Consider the following 23,857-nt stretch of genomic DNA (forward strand, 5'->3'; position numbering starts at 1 on the left):
AACCATCCTCTCTGTGTTTGAATTGTCCCTTGGGTCCGCTGACTTACAATCTCTTTCAATATTTACAGATTCCGTGATGCTAACCCTCATCCATGATCCTCTCTGTTTATTTACCAGAATGCCATGGTGTCGTTCAAGGAGCTGTGTGGTCTGACGCCGGCGGCCAACATGAAGCAGTGTATCCTGACCGTGTCCACGTGGCTGATGAACAGCGAGCGAGCGCTCAGGGTGACCGTGGACCTGAGTCAAGCCTACCCCACCATGGAGGCCCACGGGCCCGTCCCCGAGCTGCTCCGCAAGGTCCTCAACGCCTACGACATGGTACGCTACAGCGGCACCACATAGGCATAACATGCACTGCAGAGCTACCGTTCTGTTGAGGTCGATGTTGTATTCGGAGAGATACGTTTTGTGGGTAAACGCTGAACGAGTGACGCGAGCGCAACGGCGGTTAATTGGCGTGTGAACGTTGTTCACTAAAAAGGTGCTATGAAATGTAAACGCATCACAACCTGGTAAGGTGACATGCTATAACACCCTTGTGCACTATACAGTCTTAAGAGTCTGTTGCACACTATGCCTTGAAATAATACTATCAGTGTAGGAAAATGTTATCAATTGTTAGCACATTATGACACAGCCAGGCAACCTGCCACAGATGACTTCCACCACGGGGAGTGAACAAACCATTTCCTATAGCTACTGCGGCGCTGTGATAAGCGCTAACTCATCCCGGAGCAGTTCACCCTGCTGTGCTTCCGCACGGCATCCCATCATGCCCTGTGCCTCCCCAAGCCGTCACTCTCCATCCTGGCTGCTGTCTGATCTGTGATAACAACCAGCTTATTCATTATTCACCAGGCACCTACTGGTACAGGCCAACACAGGGGTGGTTAAAGTCCCCCCAGCGCTCAGAGCAAGTCAACACCCCACTATTCCACCTCCCTGATGGAGATTGTTTTGACCTGTTGAACTGGGTCATCAGAGAGGAGCTGTTGTGGTGTTGTAGCTACATGACATTACTGTTCATATCCCAGTCACTCCTATTGCTGAAACCTAGAGTGCAACGACCTCATATAAGCTCCATAGCTGAGGCTCTAAATAGCGTATTTTAACCAGCTTTCTCCCTGGGCGTGCTTGTCTTTGAGTACCTCTTATGACCGCGGTATATTACATTCACATGTGAAGAGCTTTAATGAAGAGCCTAAATGAAGGGCCTAAAAATAATTCCACTGCTGTTCCATTGCAACATTCCTCTGCTCCCAGCCTCCCAGCGTCAGCTAGCAGAGTCCCGACAGCTGAGGAGATGAATCTACAGTGAGGCTGAGTGTGTCTGAGACAGAGGCTGCCTGTCCTGAGCACAGGGTCAGTCAGCTGAGTGTTACTGTGTGCTTCCAAAGATTAGTCCATTGGCACACGCCCCACTCTCAAGAACAGAGGCTCCAGTGTGTGTGTGTGTGTGTGTGTGTGTGTGTGTGTGTGTGTGTGTGTGTGTGTGTGTGTGTGTGTGTGTGTGTGTGTGTGTGTGTGTGTGTGTGTGTGTGTGTGTGTGTGTGTGTGTGTGTGTGTGTGTGTGTGTGTGTGTACCAGCCCTAGCCATTAAGACATTAATGGTTGTCCTCATGTGGGCTGGTTGGACGCAGGCGCCGTAGCCTAGGAGTGAACTGAGCATCAGCAGATTGGAACTCTGTGGTCAGCGCCCTTGAGGCCAGGCCAGAGAGACCCAGCTCAGCCTGAGCCAATGGGAGCCAGCCCCCTGTCCTGTCTGCTGACCAATATGATCCCAGATCCATTGGCCCTGTACCAGCCCACACACAGTGGCCTGCTTCTTGTCTCTGTGCTCTTAACTAAAGTGTGAAACTTCATTAGCGTTCTCCTGACTGCTGGGTCAGGCCAGCTGCTTCTCGCTGTCCGTGGGAGAGAGGCTGTAAAAGCAGAAGGTTTTCAGTTCAGGTCACAGGGTTGGGGATTGGAACTGGGCGAAAGCTGTAAGGCTGGCTCAATGCTTCCAGGAACACAGGTAGGGGACCAGACGGGGGCTGCATCACAACATAGCACCCTATTCCCTATGTAGTGCACTACTTTTGGCCAGAACCCTATGGGCTCTGGTCAAAAGTAGTGCACTAAATATGGAACAGGGTGTCATTTAGGATGCAACCAGACTGTTCTCACCTCCTGTCCTCTACTGTATCACCACATGATCAGGACTCTGTCATCACTCGCCGTGTGTGTGTGTGTGTGTGTGTGTGTGTGTGTGTGTGTGTGTGTGTGTGTGTGTGTGTGTGTGTGTGTGTGTGTGCGTGTGCGTGTGCGTGTGCATGTGTTTGGTCTGTGTGTGTGTGCGTGCGTGTGTGCGTGCGTGCATGTGTTTGGTCTGTCTCTGTGTGTGTGGGTGTGATTCCCAGGGTCTGGCCATTGCAGAGGGAGAAAAAAGTTTATAAAGAGCGAATGATCAAAGGACTTGAGAAATGTTGACATAACCTCTTTCTCTTCCATCCAATGTCTCTGAGAAGTATTTCCCTTTAGACTTTGTTTTTCATTATTCCTATGGTATTTCCCCATGTTTGGCTATGCGTACATTCAATGACAATTCTGTGTTATTCTTTACTAAGAGGTATTGTTTCCAATGTCCTGTTTAGGCTTGTCTACAGTAGGACTCATGGCATAAGAAGTCCCTCTGCGACACAGGAATTGCTTGATACTGTACGACCTCACTTCCTTTTGCGTAATCTTGTCCCGTTTATTTCTCTATAGATGATTCAGACGAGCCGGACGCTGATCGAGTCAGCTGACGTGGTCTACTCCAAGCTTACACAAGCACAACGGGCAGGTAAGGCTTTGTAGTATTCACTTTACCAGTGACATGGCCTGGTAAAGTGTCGTCTCCTGAGGTCGGCAAGACAGCACAAACAGATCTCGGACCAGTCTATGCCACAGGTCAGGAGCTTCAACAAACCCAGACAACCTGCCCTCACTCCCATCCCAAACTGGTCTCTGATCAGTCTTTCTATTACATTTTTTTACCAGGTAAATTGACTGAGAACACATTTTCATTTACAGCAATGACCTGGGGAATAGTTACATGGGCGAGGAAGGGGGATGAATGAGCCAATTGAAAGCTGGGGATGATTAGATGGCCATGATGGGATGAGGGCCAGATGGGAATTTAACCAGGACACCAGGGTTAACACCCCTACTCTTACAATAAGTGCCATGGGATCTTTAGTGACCACAGAGAGTCAGGACACCCATTTTATCATCCCATCTGAAAGACAGCACCCTACACAAGGCAATGAGATATTATATAACACCACTTCTAGCAGCATATGGTCTCTCATTCAGGGACAGACCAGGACCAACCCTGCTTAGCTTCATAGGCACAGCAGTGGAATCAGTTTTTCACAATTCCTGACATTTAATCCAGTAAAAATTCCCTGTCTTAGGTCAGTTAGGATCACCACTTTATTTTAGGAATGTGAAATGTAAGAATAATAGTAGAGAGAATTATTTATTTCAGCTTTTATTTCTTTCATCACATTCCCAGTGGGTCAGAAGTTAACACACACTCAATTAGTATTTGGTAGCATTGTATTTAAATTGTTTAACTTGGGTCAAATGTTTTGGGTAGCCACAAGCTTCCCACAATAAGTGGGTGAATTTTGGCCCATTCCTCCTGACAGAGCTGGTGTAACTGAGACAGGTTTGTAGGCCTCCTTGCTCGCACACACTTTTTCAGTTCTGCCCACAAATTGTCTATTGGATTGATGTCAGGGCTTTGTGATGGCCACTCCAATACCTTGATTTTGTTGTCCTTAAGCCATTTTGTCACAACTTTAGAAGTATGCTTGGTGTCATTGTCCATTTGGAAGACCCATTTGCGACCAAGCTTTAACTTCCTGACTGATGTCTTGAGATATATCCACATAATTTCCCTGCCTCATGATGCCATCTATTTTGTGAAGTGCACCAGTCTTTCCTGCAGCAAAGCACTCCCACAACATGATGCTGCCACCCCGTGCTTCACGGTTGGGATGGTGTTCTTCGGCTTGCAAGCGTCCCCCTTTTTCCTCCAAACATAATGATGGTCATTATTGCCAAACAGTTCTATTTTTGTTTCTCAGACCAGAGGACATTTCTCCAAAAAGTATGAGTCCCCATGTGCAGTTGCAAATCGTAGTCTGTCTTTATTATGGCGGTTTTGGAGCAGTGGCTTCTTTCTTGCTGAGCGGCCTTTCAGGTTATGTCAATATAGGACTCGTTTTACTGTGGATATAGATACTTTTGTACCTGTTTCCTCCAGCATCTTCACAAGGTCCTTTGCTGTTTTTCTTGGATTGATTTGCACTTTTTGCACCAAAGTACGTTCATCTCTAGGAGACAGAACGCGTCTCCTTCCTGAGCGGTATGACGGCTGCGTGGTCCCATGGTGTTTATACTTGCGTACTATTGTTTGTACAGATGAACGTGGTACCTTCAGGCATTTGGAAATTGCTCCCAAGGATGAACCAGACTTGTGGAGGTCTACAATTTTATTCCTGAGGTCTTGGCTGATTTCTTTTGATTTTCCCATGATGTCAAGCAAAGAGGCATTGAGTTTGAAGGTAGGCCTTGAAATACATCCACAGGTACACCTCCAATTGACTCAAATTATGTCAATTAGCCTATCAGAAGCATCTAAAGCCATGACATCATTTTCTGGAATTTTCCAAGCTGTTTAAAGGCACAGTCAACTTAGTGTATGTAAACTTCTGACCCACTGGAATTGTGATACTGTTAATTATAAGTGAAATAATCTGTCTGTAAACAATTGTTGGAAAAATGACTTGTGTCATGCACAAAGTAGATGTCCTAAGTGACTTGCCAAAACTATAGTTTGTTAACAAGAAATTTGTGGAGCGGTTGAAAAACAAGTTTTAATGACTCCAACCTAAGTGTATGTAAACTTCTGACTTCAACTGTACATGTGGGGATTTCATCATAGTCACTGTTATTGCTATTGCTGTAGTCATCCAGTAATTTACCATTTATCTTCCCTGGGTAAATGGGTAGTTAACACGTCAGTCGGCATGTGAATTCACTCACCGAGCAAGACGGCATTGAATGGAACAAGAGGAGTGAATAAACTGAAATATTAAAAAGAGCTGAGAGAACAGGAAGCACAGCAATAGATAGAACGATAGAACGATGGAAGCAGGGAATTGTCAATACTGTTTTTTTTTATGGCTTGTGGACGATAGCAGTGACTAAGGCTTTTGGTGCGTGGTTGTAATTGACTATACTGAGATTTTTTAAGTACAAAATGGCTCCAAATTAGGGGGCCAATGATTGTCTTTCTCCTGGCTCGCCATCCTCTGCGTGGGGCTGTAATTGCAGTTTGCCCCATCTGCAGTACTGAGCGTCTGCAGACAGACAGACGGCTGCAGACAGACAGGGCTCCTAAATGGCAGAGAAGATGAGATAAAGATGCGTCAGGATTCCTGATTTATCATCATTATGCTTGTTTACCTACAGTATTTGTATCTGCCCGCCTCTGAGGGCGAGACATAACACAGATAGTACATCTGCACTGGTAAACTCAAGGATATTAAACAGATGCACGTAAACCAGCAGTAAGTGCCCACGTGTACACCTCCTAACGTATTTATTTGGACAGTGAAGCAGCCTGTAGGGAGGATGTAACGGCAATCTAGCTCTTCCTCCTCCTCGGACGAGGAGAGGCGAGAAGGATCGGAGGACCAATGTGCAGCGTGGTAAGTTTCCATGATTTAATGAACATGAAAACAAGACACTATACAAAATAACAAGCAAACTAACCGTCACAGTCCCGTGTGGCACAAACACTGACACAGAAAACAACCACCCACAAATCCCCAACACAAAACAAGCCACCTATATATGATTCTCAATCAGGGACAACGATTGACAGCTGCCTCTGATTGAGAACCATATTAGGCCGAACACAGAAACAGACAACCTAGACACACAACATAGAATGCCCACCCAGCTCACGTCCTGACCAACACTAAAACAAGCACAACACATAAGAACTCTGGTCAGGACGTGACAGAGGAGGTCAGAGACCTGGCAGTGTGTTGCCAGGACAACAACCTCTCCCTCAACGTCAGCAAGACAAAGGAGCTGATCGAGGACTACAGGAAATGGAGGGGCGAGCACGCCCCCATCCACATCGATGGGGCTGTAGTGGAGCAGGTTGAGAGTTTCAAGTTCCTCCGCATCACTAAGTAATTAACATGGTTCACACACACCAACACAGTTTTAAGAGGGCACTACAACGTCCCTTCCCCCTCAGGAGGCTGAAAAGATTTGGCCTGGGTCCTCAGATCCTCCAAAAGTTCTACAGCTGCACCACTGAGAGCATCTTGACGGGCTGCATCACCGCTTGGTACATCAACTGCAAGGCGCTACAGAGGGTGGTGAGTACGGCCCAGTACATCACTGGTGTCGAGCTCCCTGCCATCCAGGACCTCAATACCAGGTAGTGTTAGAGGAAGGCGCAACAAATTGTCAAAGACTCCAGCTTTGTTACAGAGGCATAAATACCCCCCCCCCCCCCCCCCCCCCCCCCCCCTAAAAAAAATGCTAACCTCCCTGGTAATGGTGAGAGGTTCGCATGTCTTGGGGGTATGATCTTTGACACTGTAACTTTCTCACTCATCATTATTCACGAATCATTCAGGATGATCTGTAATCATGGTAGCATCCGCATTAATGTATTAGTGCTTAGAAACATTCTATTCAAATTTACAATAAAAGCAACTCCAGAATAACACAATACATTATTTACCATTCATTTCAATTGGGCACAACATAATCCGAAACACAACCAAAACAAACTGCAAAATGCATCCAACAAGTTTGTAGTCACAAGCTTGATGTGCTAAGAATATGAGACCAAATGCAAACATTTTGACTAAACTGAAAACACTAAGTGAATTTGTCCAAATATTTATGACTAGATTCATTTCTAAACGGTAAAACAGATATGTATGAAAACAGATATGTACCATATAATACCAAATTGTTTGAGTATAGAGCCAAATTAAACGTTTTAGCTTCACTGGCCAAATAAATACGTAGGGGAGTATACAGTATATATTTATTCACACCCTTTGACTTTTTCCACATTTTGTTATGTTACAACAAATTCAAAATGAATTATATTGAGATGTGGTGTTACTGGCCAACACACAATACCCTATTATGTGGAATTATGTTTTTAGAAAGTTTTACAAATAGATTACAAATTAAAACCTGAAATGTCTAGAGTCAATAAGTATTCAACCCTTTTGTTATGGCAAAATGTGCTTAACAAGTCACATAATAAGTTGTACAGTAATAGTGTTTAGCATGATCTATGAATGACTACTTCAGCTCTGTGCCCCACACATACAATTATTTGTAAGGTCCCTCAGTCGAGCAGTGAATTTCAAACACAGATTCAACCACAAAGACCAGGGAGGTTTTCCAATGCCTCGCAAAAGAAGGGAACCTATTAGGAGATGAAAAAAGCTGACATTGACTATCCCTTTGAGCATGGTGAAGTTATTAATGACACTTTGAATGGTGTATCAATACACGCAGTCACTACTAAAATACAGGCGTCTTTCCTAACTCAGTTGCCAGAGAGGAAGGAAACTGTCACGCCCTGGCCTTAGTATTGTTTGTTTTCTTTATTATTTTAGTTAGGTCAGGGTGTGACATGGGGAATGTTTATGTTTTGTTGGTTTTGGGTGTTGTTTATGGTAAAAGGGGTTGTGTATAGTATATGGGTTTGTGTGGAGTACATGTTTCTAGTGTTGTCTATGAATGTTTAGTTGTCTAGGAGAGTCTATGGTTACCTGAATGAGTTCCCAATCGGTTGTCTCTGATTGGGAGCCTTATTTAGGGTAGCCATAGGCTCTCATTGGTTGTGGGTAATTGTCTATGTAGAACGTTTGTAGCCTGTATGTATGTGCACAACGTTTGTAGCTTCACGGTCGTTTTGTTGTTTTGTTAGTTTGTATAGAGTTTTGTGTCGTGTTCATCTTCGTGGTGTTAATAAAAGAAGATGGCTTATTTTCCAACTGCTGCATTTTGGTCCGTCAATCCGCCACACGATCATGACAGAATTACCCACCATAGGACCAAGCGGCATGGAAGGCGGCAACAGGACCTACCTATACAGGATTTCTGGAAATGGGAGGAAATTCTAGACGGGAGAGGACCCTGGTCACAGCCAGGGGAATATCACTGCCCCAAGGCAGAGATAGAGGCAGCACGGCGACACGGGAGGAAGCCCAAGAGACAGCAAAAAAAAATTTTTGGAGGGGGGCACTTGGAGCAGTCGGCGAAGTTGAGGGGTGAGTCTGAGTGTGTCGAGGAGTTATTGGACAGATTGGAGGAGAGTGAACGAAGGGGAGATTATGAGACATTCGAAGAGTTGTTGACGAAATTGGAGGAGAGTGAAGAGAGAGAGCTGTTGGTTTGGCAGAGTATGAAATGCATTCTTCCTGAGGAGCGTATTAGCTGTCCGATGCCACCTGTGTCAGTTCCTCGTACTCAGCCTAAAACTCGTGTTAAAGTTCCGGAAGATTTGATGCCGGCTATACACACCAGGTCTCCAGTACACCTTCACAACCCGGTGTGTCCTGTTCCTACTTTTTGCACTCATCCTGAGATGCATGTCCCCAGCCCTGTACCACTAGTTCCGGCACCAAGCACTAGGTCTAAGGTGCGTCTCCAGAGCCCTTTACGCACTGTTCCTGCTCCCCGCACTAGCTTTGAGGTGCGTGTTTCCAGCCCATTACCACCAGTGCCTACACCACGCATCAAGCTTCCTGGGTGTCTCCAGAGCCCTGTTGTTCCTCCCCGTACTAGCCCTGTGGTGCGTGTCTCCAGCACATTACCACCAGTGCCTACACCACGCACCAAGCCCTCTGTGTGTTTCCAGAGTCCTGTACGCACTGTTCCTTCTCCTCGTACTCGCCCTGATGTGCGGGTCCTCAGCCCGGTACCACCAGTACCGGTACCACGCACAAGGCCTATAGTACGCCTTGAGAGTCCAGTGTGCCCTGTTGCTGCTCCCCGCATTAGCCCTGAGATGCGTGTCCCCAGTCCGGTACCACCAGTTCCGGCCCCACGCACTAGGCCTAATGTGCGTCTCCAGGGTCCAGTATGCCCTGTTCCTGCTCCCCGCACTAGCCCTGAGATGCGTGTCCCCAGCCCGGTACCACCAGTTCCGGCACCACGCACTAGGCCTAATGTGCGCTCCCAGGGTCCAGTATGCCCTGTTCCTGCTCCCCGCACTAGCCCTGAGATGCGTGTCCCCAGCCCGGTGCCACCAGTCCCGGCACCACGCACCAGGCCTACAGTGCGCCTCAGCCGGCAGGAGTCTGCCGTCTGCACAGCGATGACTGAACTGCTCGTCTCCCCAGCGCCATCTGAGCCATCCGTCTCCCCAGCGCCATCTGAGCCATCCGTCTCCCCAGCGCCATCTGAGCCATCCGTCTGCAATGAGCCTGCAAAGCCGCCCGTCTGCCATGAGCCTGCAAAGCCTCCCGTCTGCCATGAGCCCACTGAGCCGTCCGCCAGACAGGAGCCGCTAGAGCCGCCAGCCAGACAGGAGCCGCTAGAGCCGTCCGTCAGACAGGATCTGCCAGAGCCGCCAACCAGACAGGATCTGCCAGAGCCGCCAACCAGACAGGATCTGCCAGAGCCGCCAACCAGACAGGATCTGCCAGAGCCGCCAACCAGACAAGAGCAGCCAGATCAGTCAGCCAGCCATGAGCAGCCAGATCCGTCAGCTAGCCATGAGCAGCCAGATCCGTCAGCTAGCCATGAGCAGCCAGATCCGTCAGCTAGCCATGAGCAGCCAGATCCGTCAGCTAGCCATGAGCAGCCAGATCCGTCAGCCAGCCATGAGCAGCCAGATCCGTCAGCTAGCCATGAGCAGCCAGATCCGTCAGCCAGCCATGAGCAGCCAGATCCGTCAGCTAGCCATGAGCAGCCAGATCCGTCAGCTAGCCATGAGCAGCCAGATCCGTCAGCTAGCCATGAGCAGCCAGATCCGTCAGCTAGCCATGAGCAGCCAGATCCGTCAGCTAGCCATGAGCAGCCAGATCCGTCAGCTAGCCATGAGCAGCCAGATCCGTCAGCTAGCCATGAGCAGCCAGATCCGTCAGCCAGCCATGGGCCATCCCTCAGTCCGGAGCTGCAGTCCCTCAGTCCGGAGCTGCAGTCCCTCAGTCCGGAGCTGCCATTCTTCAGTCCGGAGCTGCCCCTTATCCTGGTGCTGCCCCTTATCCTGGTGCTGCCCCTTACCCTGGTGCTGCCCCTTACCCTGGTACTGCCCCTTACCCTGGTACTGCCCCTTACCCTGGTACTGCCCCTTACCCTGGTACTGCCCCTTAGTCCGGAGCTGCCCCTTAGTCCAGAACTGCCCCTTAATGCAATGGGGTTAATGTGGAGAGGGGTCATTTTGAAGAAGCTAAGGAGGTGGTTAGGGACTGTGGTGAAGTGGGGACCACGACCAGAGCCGGAGCCGCCACCGTGGAGGGAAGCCCACCCAGACCCTCCCCTAGACTGTGTATGGTGCGCCCGGAGTTCGCGCCTCAAGGGGGGGGTTATGTCACGCCCTGGCCTTAGTATTGTTTGTTTTCTTTATTATTTTAGTTAGGTCAGGGTGTGACATGGGGAATGTTTATGTTTTGTTGGTTTTGGGTGTTGTTTATGGTAAAAGGGGTTGTGTATAGTATATGGGTTTGTGTGGAGTACATGTTTCTAGTGTTGTCTATGAATGTTTAGTTGTCTAGGAGAGTCTATGGTTACCTGAATGAGTTCCCAATTAGAGACAGCTGATTTCGGTTGTCTCTGATTGGGAGCCTTATTTAGGGTAGCCATAGGCTCTCATTGGTTGTGGGTAATTGTCTATGTAGAACGTTTGTAGCCTGTATGTATGTGCACAACGTTTGTAGCTTCACGGTCGTTTTGTTGTTTTGTTAGTTTGTATAGAGTTTTGTGTCGTGTTCATCTTCGTGGTGTTAATAAAAGAAGATGGCTTATTTTCCAACTGCTGCATTTTGGTCCGTCAATCCGCCACACGATCGTGACAGAAACCACTCAGGGATTTCACCATGAGGCCAATAAAACCGTTAAAACAGTTACAGAGTTTAATGGCTGTGATAGGAGAAAACTGAGGATGGATCAACAACATTGTAGTCACTTCACAAAACTAACCTAAATGACAGTGTGAAAAGGAGGAAGCCTGTACAGAGTAAAATTATTCAAAAACTTGCATCCTGTTTGCAACAAGGCACTAAAGTAATACTGCAAAAATTGTGGAAAAGAAATTCACTTTATGTCCTGAATACAAAGTGTTATGTTTGGGGTAAATCCAACACAACACATCACTGAGTACAACTTTCATATTTTCAAGCATGGTGGTGGCAGCATCATGTTATTGGTATGCTTGTCATCGGCAAGGAGTGAGTGAGTTTTGAGTTTTTTAGGATAAAAAGAAACGGAATAGAGCTAAGCACAGGCAAAATCCTAGAGGAAAAGCGGCTTTCCAACAGACACTGGGAGACAAATTCACCTTTCAGCAGGACAATAACCTAAAATACAAGGCCAAATATACACTGGAGTTGATTACCAAGACAACATTGAATGTTTCTAAGTGGCCTAGTTAAAGTTTTGACTTAAATCGGCTTGAAAATCTATGGCAAGACTTGAAAATGGGTGTGTAACAATGAATGATCAACAAGCAACTTGACAGAGCTTGAATAATAATAAAAAATGATAATGTGCAAATATTATACAATCCAGGTGTTTAAAGCTCTTAGAGACTTACCCAGAAAGACTCACAGCTGTAATCACTCCCAAAGGTGATTCTGACATGTATTAACTCAGGTGTGTGAATACGTATGTGAATTAGATATTTCTATAAATTTCATTTTCAACAACTGTGCAAAAATGTCTATTATGGGGTATTGTGTGGATATGGGTGCGAAAAAATGTCATACATTTTTTATTCCGGCTGTAAAACAACAAAATGTGGGAATAAATCAAAGGGTTTGAATACTTTCTGAAGGCACTGTAAATATAATATTCAGAATGAACTGTGGATGGAATGAAAAACATCCACATGTTAACTGAACCAGGCAGAGACAGGGCCCAAACGCGTAGAGACACACCGGACTGTCTTACTGAAGACACACTCTGAGGTAAAGCTAGACTTGTGTGTGTGTGTGTGTGTGTGTGAGATGGTTAGTCTTCTATCCTTGTGGGGACCTAAAATCCCCAAAAGTCTCCACCAGGACAGTAAAACAAGCAAAATTCTTCCCCGTGGCGACATTTCCCACATCCCCATGAGGACAAAGGCTATTTTTAAGCTTAGGTTTAGAGTTAGGGTTACAATTAGTCTTAGGTTTAGAATTAGGTTAAGGGTTTAGTGGTTAGGGTTAGGAGTTAGGTTTGGATTAGGGTTAGGGGAAATAGGATTTTAGGTCCCCTAAAATGTGTGTGTGTGTGTGTGTGTGTGTGTGTGAGAGAGAGAGCGTGTAAGAGTGGTACTGAGATGGTTGGGGGAATTCATCAGACACTGAAGCCACTGGACAGGCTTGCACATGTCCACCCAGTGTGCCAAATCTGCACCCCACAGGCCTCCCCTCAGTCTCACAGTAGCAGGCTCATGCCCATGCCCAGCCACCTCCACGTGGGCAGCACCATGTCCCTGTGCCAGTGTCGTGCTTCCCTATTACCCAGGGATGGAGCATGAAAGCTGGGCTTGAATCAGAATGCACTCCCCCGCTCCTCCATAGAACAGCCCCATAAGAAGCCCTGGGCTAAGCATGGCTGAAACCCCACCAGTAACTGCACAGCTATACAGTCACACAGCTGTGTGTTGGTGTCAGTAGTGGGATGTCAAGGGGTGGGTTATGTAATAAGAAAACATTGGGGATGGGGGAACGGGAAACAAAGAACCCCAAGGGGCCCTCAGCCTCATGCCAAACATAACACTTTCTCTAACACCCAGCTCCCTCCCTCACCCCCCCCCCCCCCACCCTTCACCCAGCCCAGTCGTAAAAAGACATGTCCTGCAGCCATCCCTCCCCTCTCCCCCACCGCTCTGCTGGATTCACACAGATTTCTGAGACTTAACTTCTCCCGTGCCTCTGCATCCCAGCTCATGTTTTCTGACAAGGGCGCTGTTTTGGTATTGCTTGGCCAGGCGGAACAAAAAGGAATGGAAAAAGAGAAAGTGTGCGGCGAAGGAACTACAAACACAGGAAGCTGAAGCAGCTGTGACACACATGGCTGGGCTCTCAGCAGCCCCACGGAGACACGACAGCACACCGCTGTTTACCCATAAGGCACCTGGGCACGGGGAGCACTGCTACACCACCGGTAATAAAACCAACGATGGGGAAAACTAGAAGAGGGATGGTTGGCTCATTCAGTGCATGTGTGTGTGTGTCTGTGGGTGCGTACGTGTGTGCGTCCTCGTGTATGTATGGTTTTAATAAAGCGGCCAGGACAGGAAGCAGGGAGGGCCCCTAGCGACTGTGTGGACGCCTCATTGAGTCTCTGCTGTAGCGTGGAACTCCGGAGGGCAGAGGTCAACCAGCCAGCCCACACACAAATATGGCCGTCTGCCAGCCAATCAAAAAACAAAGGCCAACCACCAGAACCAGTCAGGGAGGAGAGAGCCGCTTGACTGCATGGCCCGATCAGACAGCTATTTTGAGATCAGCCAGTTATTCAAGACAGAACCGAAGAATCCCCTCCGACTGCAGATCAGGATGCCTGTGCTTTTGGTCAGTGACAATCGCAGGGGTTCAGCCAGTTAACCAATGACAAAGGATCAAAAGGAATTCGATGTTAGGCAAGGAGTCAATGTTTCCAGTCCATTTAGAGATTGGCGAGTGTTTTTAGTGATAACCACAGTGTGGCACAATTTAGCCATCAATCCTGGCGCCATTACCTATCTCTCTCTCTCTCTCTTTCTCCCTTCGTCCCTCCCAGCCCAACCCTCTCTCTCTCTCTCATTCTCCCTCCCTCTCTCGCTCTGTCCACCAGCTGGGCGAGACAGCGGTGTCGTCTTCCATTTCAAGCGGCTGATGCTTTGTGTGTCAGTGTGTAACTCATCTCTTAGCTATCTGCCCACAGAGTTAGGCCTTAGGCCCTGCCAGCCTGCAGAGGGTGGGGAGGCAGGCTATCATACCCTGACAGCTCTCAATGTAAACACAGGTCTCAGTGTGTGTTCTCCTGGCTTTAAATAAGGATAACTTGTTTGAGGTTGGGACTAAAGTCTATTATGGCCCCCTGAACCCACAGTCCAAACTGGTTACGTGTTGACTGACGGCCCCAATAGGAATCCATTTAGCCACTGTAGGTAGATACCCTAACCGTCTATGTTCACTAAGTTATTCAGAGGACATTTAGAGGTCAGCTCAGGACTGTGTGATAGTCAACATAGACACTTTACATGTTAAGAGCCTAAAAAAATGAGGATATGCAGAGAGAGAGAGAGAGAGAGAGAGGGGCGAGAAGAGGGGGTGGGATAGGTACATTTACATGGAATAGAAGGTTTATGTCCTATAATAGATTTTGATAGCAAAAGGTATAATTAGCATTTAGTTGCTGGGTGAGAAACCATAAAAAGGGGATATTACAACCCAGATAGAGCTGGCAGTGATCGACAGAAAGGTTTTTTGGGTGTGTGTCTACCATGATGTCTGATTGCAGCTGACACCTACACTGGTTATTTGAGGTACATGTCAGCGTGGTGCTGTCACAGTGGGACACGTGTGTCATCATGCCGCTTATAATTGATCAAGCTTTGATCACCGATGACAGTCCACTCCATCAACACATACACAAACACACACACACACACAGCCGTTTGAAATACACGCGGTAGAGAAAACAGCACTCTGTTTGAATGGCTATTCTCTCTGTCCTCCTTCCTCCACCCCCTCTCTGTGATCATTATGCCCAGCCATTATTGCTTCTAATCAGTTTAATTTGGGAAGTGGCGCTGATGTGTTGATGAGGCGAGCGAGAGAGAGGCGGGACGTGAGGCGACCAGATGTCCCCGCTAACTCCTCTCTGCATGCACCTACAGAGGTGTCTGCCTTACGAAACCCCCTGGGTTCTATTGATGGCTCACCACAACGCCGACCGCACTAATGGACAACCACTCAGGCATCTGTGACATACGTTCTGGCACACAGATGCTACCTGTGGCTGTGTGCACAAGTGACTGCATGAATGTGTGTGTGTGTGTGTGTATACGTGCATACATGGTGCTTTTCATGACATGCACATCATGTATATACCCCTATAATTGTTTAAGAGAACCACGGAGTTTATATCACTCGTTTGAATGGGTTTTTCCAGCCCTGGCACCAGAGAGACAGCAGCAGTAGACTGGCTAGCGTGGGTATAGGGCAGGAGGACTGATGGAGGGAGGAGGGAGGAGGCACAGGCTGCATGGACATGGCTATGTTTATTTATTGATATGCCTTCCTCCCCTCCCCCTCTCTGTCCCTTGGTGAGATTCTCCGCCGCCTCTGGCTGCGTTGGTATGGTTAGCAGCCTCTCACCATGGATCCCATTACCATGGAAATGCAGGGGATAAAGAGACCCCTGTCTTTACATAGTCAATGCCGCCGTTCCGGACAGAGAAAATCCCATTCTCTGCGGTGTCCTGTGATGAAATCCGGCATTGGCTGCTCCCTCCCTCGCAGCACATCACTCATAATAAATAAATTAAGCTCGACTCGGAGCCTCTCTTTTTTGATTTCTGTTACTCTCTCTCTCTCTCTCTCTCTCTCTCTATCTCTCTCTCTCTCTCTCTCTCTCTCTCTCGGTTCTGCCTTTTTTTCCATTCTGTTCATTTCTCTCGTCCCCTTTTCTCACTCCTCTTTTGCTCTATTTTACTACTCACTCTTATCTCTCCCCCTGTCCCCCTCACTCTTATCTCTCCCCCTGGCGGCAGGTAGCCTAGTGGGTAGAGTGTTGGGCCAGTAACGGAAAGGTTGCTGGATCGAATCCTCAAGCCGACAAGGTAAAAATCTGTCATTCTGTCAAAGGCAAGGCCCCGGGCTCCAAAGACATGGATGTTGATTAAGGCAGCTTCCCGCACCTCTCTCATTCAGAGGGGTTGGGTTAAATGTGGAAGACACATTTCAGTTGAATGCATTCAGTTGTACAATTGACTAGGTATCCACCTTTACCTATGTGTATATGGAGCATAAGTCTGTGTGTGTGTAGAAGCATGCAGAGAGAAGATTGCGGGGACATTTTGTCGCCCCTCATCCCGTCTGTCTCTCTCTGAGCACATCTCAGCACTGACATGCCCGTCTCTCTCTCACTCTCTCTTCACAGGAGAAGCAAAGTGTGAGACTCAGCCGTGATAGAGTAGAGTATGCCATAGGGGCGCATTACTTGAAGTGACAGTTAGAAACAATTGTGCAAGTGTGCCACCGGAGGGGAACAGGACAAGTGTGCCACCGGAGGGGATCAGGACAAGTGTGCCACCGGAGGGGATCAGGACAAGTGTGCCACCGGAGGGGAACAGGACAAGTGTGTCACCGGAGGGGAACAGGACAAGTGTGCCACCGGAGGGGAACAGGACAAGTGTGCCACCGGAGGGGAACAGGACAAGTGTGCCACCGGAGGGGAACAGGACAAGTGTGCCACCGGAGGGGAACAGGACAAGTGTGCCACCGGAGGGGAACAGGACAAGTGTGCCACCGGAGGGGAACAGGACAAGTGTGCCACCGGAGGGGAACAGGACAAGTGTGCCACCGGAGGGGAACAGGACAATTGGGACAGGACAATTGGGAAATGAAATGGTATGAGAGGCTGTGTGCCACAAGGTTCCTCAAGCTGAGGGATGGGCCTGGAGAAAAATGTAAACACTCTTATAGACAGAGCTATGGATACAAGGACTGACCATCCAATATATAAAAAAAGAGATTTGTAAGCATGTTTTGAGGCTATACAGTTTGTATAATGTTTACAAACATTGGCAAAACAAGCTTATATGTTGGGTTCTGATTGGATTTGACAGTTGAACTAAGCTCATTTCTATGTTATATTCTTCAAGAAGGAACAGGTACATATAAATATATAAAAATAAATAAATTCATAAGTCCAAAATTGGATGTAGCAACTGCAGATCGCCCCTTTGAAGAACTAAGTCTGACACCTTTACTTTTGGTTTTGTTGTGAATATAAAGGAGATAAATGAACGGCTTGAGGTTCAGGAAATGACATCTCACTGATTCATTTTCACTGACAGCTCGTGGAAACACGGTACGAAAATATTCAATCGTCAAATAAATGGGAACCAAACAGCTTAATATAACAACACTGATTATTATCCCTTTGAAAGAACGGGCAGTACAGTAAGCCAGGCGAGAGAGAGATGGGTAGATGAGTAGATGGATGGATGAGAGGAGCGCGTGTCAGAAGGCTGGGCACAGAGAGATAGAGAAAGAGAGAAATGACCTCTGGTTAGAAACGTATTGCTGCTCACCGTCTTTATTGTTGTTAGTATCACGCCCTGGTGCTATTTATAACACCTGGGTGCCCCAGTTACACCACTGCTCAGAAGCAGCTCACTAATAATATATTTCTCTCTTCCCCTCCCTTGTTCTCCATGCCTCTCGGCTAGGGTGATTCTCAGCCTCTGAACTGTGGTGGTGTGGGTGTGTGGGGTTTTATGGACGCGTGCCTGTGAAGGGGTGGCTCTGCAGGAGGGATGGAGAAATGGCTGTGCCAATGTGTGCCATGGGGAACCGGAATGGCGATGGCATACTTTGTTGAGGGGACTTTTTAAGTGGAGCAGGGAAATGTCTGGGTTGTTGCTCTGTAGTTAGACTTTGTCCTCAAACGCTGAAAAAGTGTCCGGGGAAGCAGCTGTACTCAGCATTACAGTAGCTGTGTACTGTAGAAGTCTGTGTCAATCCAGTGGCAGATGATCTGGACAGTGGACAGATTTAAAGCAGTACAGTATAGGCCATGGGACCGTCTGGGGTGGTAATGGTAGAGTACGCCCTACAGGCCATGGGACCGTCTGGGGTGGTAATGGTAGAGTACGCCCTACAGGCCATGGGACCGTCTGGGGTGGTAATGGTAGAGTACGCCCTACAGGCCATGGGACCGTCCGGGGTGGTGATGGTACAGTACGCCCTACAGGCCATGGGACCGTCCGGGTTGGTGATGGTACAGTACACCCTACAGGCCATGGGACCGTCTGGGGTGGTGATGGTACAGTACACCCTACAGGCCATGGGACCGTCCGGGTTGGTGATGGTACTGTAAGCCCTACAGGCCATGGGACCGTCTGGGGTGGTGATGGTATAGTACGCCCTACAGGCCATGGGACCGTCCAGGGTGGTGATGGTACTGTAAGCCCTACAGGCCATGGGACCGTCCGGGGTGGTGATGGTACAGTACGCCCTACAGGCCATGGGACCGTCCGGGTTGGTGATGGTACTGTAAGCCCTACAGGCCATGGGACCGTCCGGGGTGGTGATGGTAGAGTACGCCCTACAGGCCATGGGACCGTCTGGGGTGGTAATGGTACAGTACACCCTACAGGCCATGGGACCGTCCGGGGTGGTGATGGTACAGTACGCCCTACAGGCCATGGGACCGTCCGGGGTGGTGATGGTACAGTACACCCTACAGGCCATGGGACCGTCCGGGGTGGTGATGGTATTGTAAGCCATACAGGCCATGGGACCGTCCGGGGTGGTGATGGTACAGTACACCCTACAGGCCATGGGACCGTCCGGGGTGGTGATGGTACAGTACGCCCTACAGGCCATGGGACCGTCCGGGGTGGTGATGGTACTGTAAGCCATACAGGCAATGGTACCGTCCGGGGTGGTGATGGTACAGTAAGCCCTACAGGCCATGGGACCGTCCGGGGTGGTGATGGTACAGTACGCCCTACAGGCCATGGGACCGTCCGGGGTGGTGATGGTACAGTACGCCCTACAAGCCATGGGACCGTCCGGGGTGGTGATGGTACAGTAAGCCCTACAGGCCATGGGACCGTCTGGGGTGGTGATGGTAGAGCACACCCTACAGGCCATGGGACCGTCCGGGGTGGTGATGGTACTGTAAGCCCTACAGGCCATGGGACCGTCCGGGGTGGTGATGGTACAGTACGCCCTACAGGCCATGGGACCGTCCGGGGTGGTGATGGTACTGTAAGCCATACAGGCCATGGGACCGTCTGGGGTGGTAATGGTAGAGTACGCCCTACAGGCCATGGGACCGTCCAGGGTGGTGATGGTACAGTAAGCCATACAGGCCATGGGACCGTCTGGGGTGGTAATGGTAGAGTACGCCCTACAGGCCATGGGACCGTCTGGGGTGGTGATGGTACAGTACGCCCTACAGGCCATGGGACCGTCCGGGGTGGTGATGGTACTGTAAGCCATACAGGCCATGGGACCGTCTGGGGTGGTAATGGTAGAGCACGCCCTACAGGCCATGGGACCGTCCAGGGTGGTGATGGTACAGTAAGCCCTACAGGCCATGGGACCGTCTGGGGTGGTAATGGTAGAGTACGCCCTACAGGCCATGGGACCGTCTGGGGTGGTAATGGTAGAGTACGCCCTACAGGCCATGGGACCGTCCAGGGTGGTGATGGTACAGTAAGCCCTACAGGCCATGGGACCGTCTGGGGTGGTAATGGTAGAGTACGCCCTACAGGCCATGGGACCGTCTGGGGTGGTGATGGTACAGTACGCCCTACAGGCCATGGGACCGTCCGGGGTGGTGATGGTACAGTAAGCCCTACAGGCCATGGGACCGTCTGGGGTGGTGATGGTAGAGTACACCCTACAGGCCATGGGACCGTCCGGGGTGGTGATGGTACTGTAAGCCCTACAGGCCATGGGACCGTCCGGGGTGGTGATGGTACAGTACGCCCTACAGGCCATGGGACCGTCCGGGGTGGTAATGGTAGAGTACGCCCTACAGGCCATGGGACCGTCCAGGGTGGTGATGGTACAGTAAGCCCTACAGGCCATGGGACCGTCTGGGGTGGTAATGGTAGAGTACGCCCTACAGGCCATGGGACCGTCTGGGGTGGTGATGGTACAGTACGCCCTACAGGCCATGGGACCGTCCGGGGTGGTGATGGTACTGTAAGCCATACAGGCCATGGGACCGTCTGGGGTGGTAATGGTAGAGTACGCCCTACAGGCCATGGGACCGTCCAGGGTGGTGATGGTACAGTAAGCCCTACAGGCCATGGGACCGTCTGGGGTGGTAATGGTAGAGTACGCCCTACAGGCCATGGGACCGTCAGGGGTGGTAATGGTAGAGTACGCCCTACAGGCCATGGGACCGTCCGGGGTGGTGATGGTACAGTAAGCCCTACAGGCCATGGGACCGTCTGGGGTGGTGATGGTAGAGTACACCCTACAGGCCATGGGACCGTCCGGGGTGGTGATGGTACTGTAAGCCCTACAGGCCATGGGACCGTCCGGGGTGGTGATGGTACAGTACGCCCTACAGGCCATGGGACCGTCCGGGGTGGTGATGGTACTGTAAGCCATACAGGCCATGGGACCGTCTGGGGTGGTAATGGTAGAGTACGCCCTACAGGCCATGGGACCGTCCAGGGTGGTGATGGTACAGTAAGCCCTACAGGCCATGGGACCGTCTGGGGTGGTAATGGTAGAGTACGCCCTACAGGCCATGGGACCGTCTGGGGTGGTGATGGTACAGTACGCCCTACAGGCCATGGGACCGTCCGGGGTGGTGATGGTACTGTAAGCCATACAGGCCATGGGACCGTCTGGGGTGGTAATGGTAGAGTACGCCCTACAGGCCATGGGACCGTCCAGGGTGGTGATGGTACAGTAAGCCCTACAGGCCATGGGACCGTCTGGGGTGGTAATGGTAGAGTACGCCCTACAGGCTATGGGACCGTCAGGGGTGGTAATGGTAGAGTACGCCCTACAGGCCATGGGACCGTACAGGGTGGTGATGGTACTGTAAGCCCTACAGGCCATGGGACCGTCCGGGGTGGTGTGTTACAGTACGCCCTACAAGCCATGGGACTGTCCAGGGTGGTGTGTTACAGTACGCCCTACAGGCCATGGGACCATCCGGGGTGGTGATGGTACAGTACGCCCTACAGGCCATGGGACCGTCCGGGGTGGTGATGGTACTGTAAGCCCTACAGGCCATGGGACCATCCGGGGTGGTGATGGTACAGTACGCCCTACAGGCCATGGGACTATCCGGGGTGGTGATGGTACAGTAAGCCCTACAGGCCATGGGACCGTCCGGGGTGGTGTGTTACAGTACGCCCTACAAGCCATGGGACTGTCCAGGGTGGTGTGTTACAGTACGCCCTACAGGCCATGGGACCATCCGGGGTGGTGATGGTACAGTACGCCCTACAGGCCATGGGACCGTCCGGGGTGGTGATGGTACAGTACGCCCTACAGGCCATGGGACTATCCGGGGTGGTGATGGTACAGTAAGCCCTACAGGCCATGGGACCGTCCGGGGTGGTGATGGTACAGTACGCCCTACAGGCCATGGGACCGTCCGGGGTGGTGATGGTACAGTACACCCTACAGGCCATGGGACCGTCCGGGGTGGTGATGGTACTGTAAGCCCTACAGGCCATGGGACCGTCCGGGGTGGTGATGGTACTGTAAGCCCTACAGGCCATGGGACCGTCCGGGGTGGTGATGGTACAGAACAACCTACAGCTGAAGATGAATAACATTATTTTATTGTCCAAATGGACACACGGTCCAACGGACTTCCGCTTTATCCTAACCCCTCTGACCTTGGCTGCCTGTACCCTATAAACAGTCCATTCACTTCTTGTGTTTGTGTTTGTCCAGGACTGGATTTCCATGTGGACCTTCACAGGATCGGGGCGAAGGAGGGCCTGAAGGGCCGGAAGCTACAGAAAGCCATGGAGAGCTACGCCTGGAACATCACCGTCCTCAAGGTATGAGTACAGTACATCCATTCATCCGTCCTAAAACACAGGAAACTCTTTGACAAGATACTGTACTTTTAAAGACTAATGGATAGTGTACTGTATAGTGTACATCCACACACTTTGTCAAGATAACACTAGCAATGTAAGGCTAGTACATCATTCCTTAGAAATACTGCTTCGTTCTGCATAAGTTCACAAGGTTATTGATTTGAAACAAGTGATGTTGCTGCTATACTCTCCCAAGAGATTACATCTTAAGACAGCAATTTGGCTAATTGGCACCTCCCTTCTTTGTAATCCTTAAATCTCTTAATTAAATGGTGCAGCTCCAGCCTACAGCTGTATCTGTGGGCTCAGCAGTAACTAACATGATAACACATCCCACATGAAAAAAATACTGTAGTGTACTATTTACATTTTAGGGGGTGGGGGATCTTAGGAGAGTAGGAGGATTATTTAAGATACTGTTTGAAGTGGTAGGGTTTCAGATGTTTTCGGAAGATAGGCAGGGACTCTGCTGTCCTAGCTTCAGTGAGAAGCTGGTTCCACCATTACAGTGCCAGGACAGAGAACAGCTTTGACTGGGCTGAGCGGGAGCTGCCCTCCTGTAGGGGTGGGAGGGACAAGAGACCAGAAGTGGCAGAATGGAGTACTCAGGTTGGGGTGTAGGGTTTGAGCATAGACTGAAGGTAGGGAGTGGCAGTTCCTCTTGCTGTTCCGTAGGCAAGCACCATGGTCTTGTAGTGGAAGTGAGCTTCGACTGGAAGCCAGTGGAGTGTCAGAGAAGCGGGGTGACATGAGAGAACTTGGGAAGGTTGAAAACCAGGTTGGCTGCAGTGTTCTGGATAAGTTGCAGGGGTATGATGGCACAAGCGAGGAGCCCAGCAAACAGCAGGTTGCAGTAGCCCAGAAGGGAGAGGACAAGTGCCTAGATTAGGACCTGCGCCGCTTCCTGTGTGAGGTAGGGTCGTACTCTACGGATGTTGTAGAGCATTAACCTGCAGGAGCGAGTCACTGCTTTGATCTGTGCAGAGAACAACAGGTTGTTGTCCAGTGTCACGCCAAGGTTCTTTGCACTCTGGGAGGGCGACACTGTGGAGTTGTCAACCGTGATGGAGAGGTCTTTGAGTGGGCAGGCCTTCGCCAGGAGTAAAGGTAGTTCCATCTTGTCGAGGTTGAGCTTGAGGTGGTGGGCCGACATCCAAGTTGAGATATCTGCCAGGCACGCGGAGATGTGTGTTGCCGTCTGGGTGTCAGAAGATGGGAAAGAGAAAATTAGTTGAGTGTCATTCGCATAGCAATGATTGGAGAGACGGAGTCGACTGACTTGTGTATAAGTCTGTATAAAGAGGAAAGGGCCTAGAACCGACCCCTGGGGGACACCAGGAGTGAGAGTACGTGGTGCAGACACAGATCCTCTCCACATCACCTGGTAGGAGCAGCCTGCCATTTAAGATGCAAGTGTGCAGAGCCTGAGACACCCAGACCTGAGAGTGTGGAGAGGAGGATCTGATGGTTCACAGTATCGGAGGCAGCAGATGGATCTAGGAGGATGAGAACAGAGGAGAGAGAGTCAGCTTTGGGAGTGTGGAGAGCCTCCGTGACACAGAGAAGAGCAGTCTCGGTTGAGTGACCCGTCTTGAAGCCTGACTGGTTTGGATCAATAAGATGGTTCTGAGAGAGATAACGAGAAAGTTGAACAGAGATAGAACGCTCAAGTGTTTAGGAAAGAAAAGAAAGAAAGAAGGGATACAGGTCTGTAGGTTTGATGCCAGATGAGTAGTGTGTTGGTTTCTTGAGGAGGGTAGCGACTCGGGCCATTTTGAAGTCAGAGGGGACGCAGCCAGTGGACAGGGA

General features: G+C 49.9%; 1 protein-coding gene across 1 annotated transcript in view; it reads left to right on the forward strand.

The window, feature by feature from the left end:
- LOC129832973 (inactive phospholipase C-like protein 2) overlaps nucleotides 1-23,857 on the forward strand; it is a 95,060-nt gene that overhangs the window by 62,523 nt on the left and 8,680 nt on the right. The window contains exons 3-5 of the mRNA XM_055897152.1: nucleotides 118-321; nucleotides 2,755-2,830; nucleotides 21,897-22,006. Of these exons, the coding sequence (XP_055753127.1) occupies nucleotides 118-321; nucleotides 2,755-2,830; nucleotides 21,897-22,006 (390 nt within the window). The remainder of the gene's footprint in view (nucleotides 1-117; nucleotides 322-2,754; nucleotides 2,831-21,896; nucleotides 22,007-23,857) is intronic.

The sequence above is a fragment of the Salvelinus fontinalis genome, chromosome 34 (assembly GCF_029448725.1).
Source record: "Salvelinus fontinalis isolate EN_2023a chromosome 34, ASM2944872v1, whole genome shotgun sequence".
Lineage (NCBI taxonomy): Eukaryota > Metazoa > Chordata > Actinopteri > Salmoniformes > Salmonidae > Salvelinus > Salvelinus fontinalis.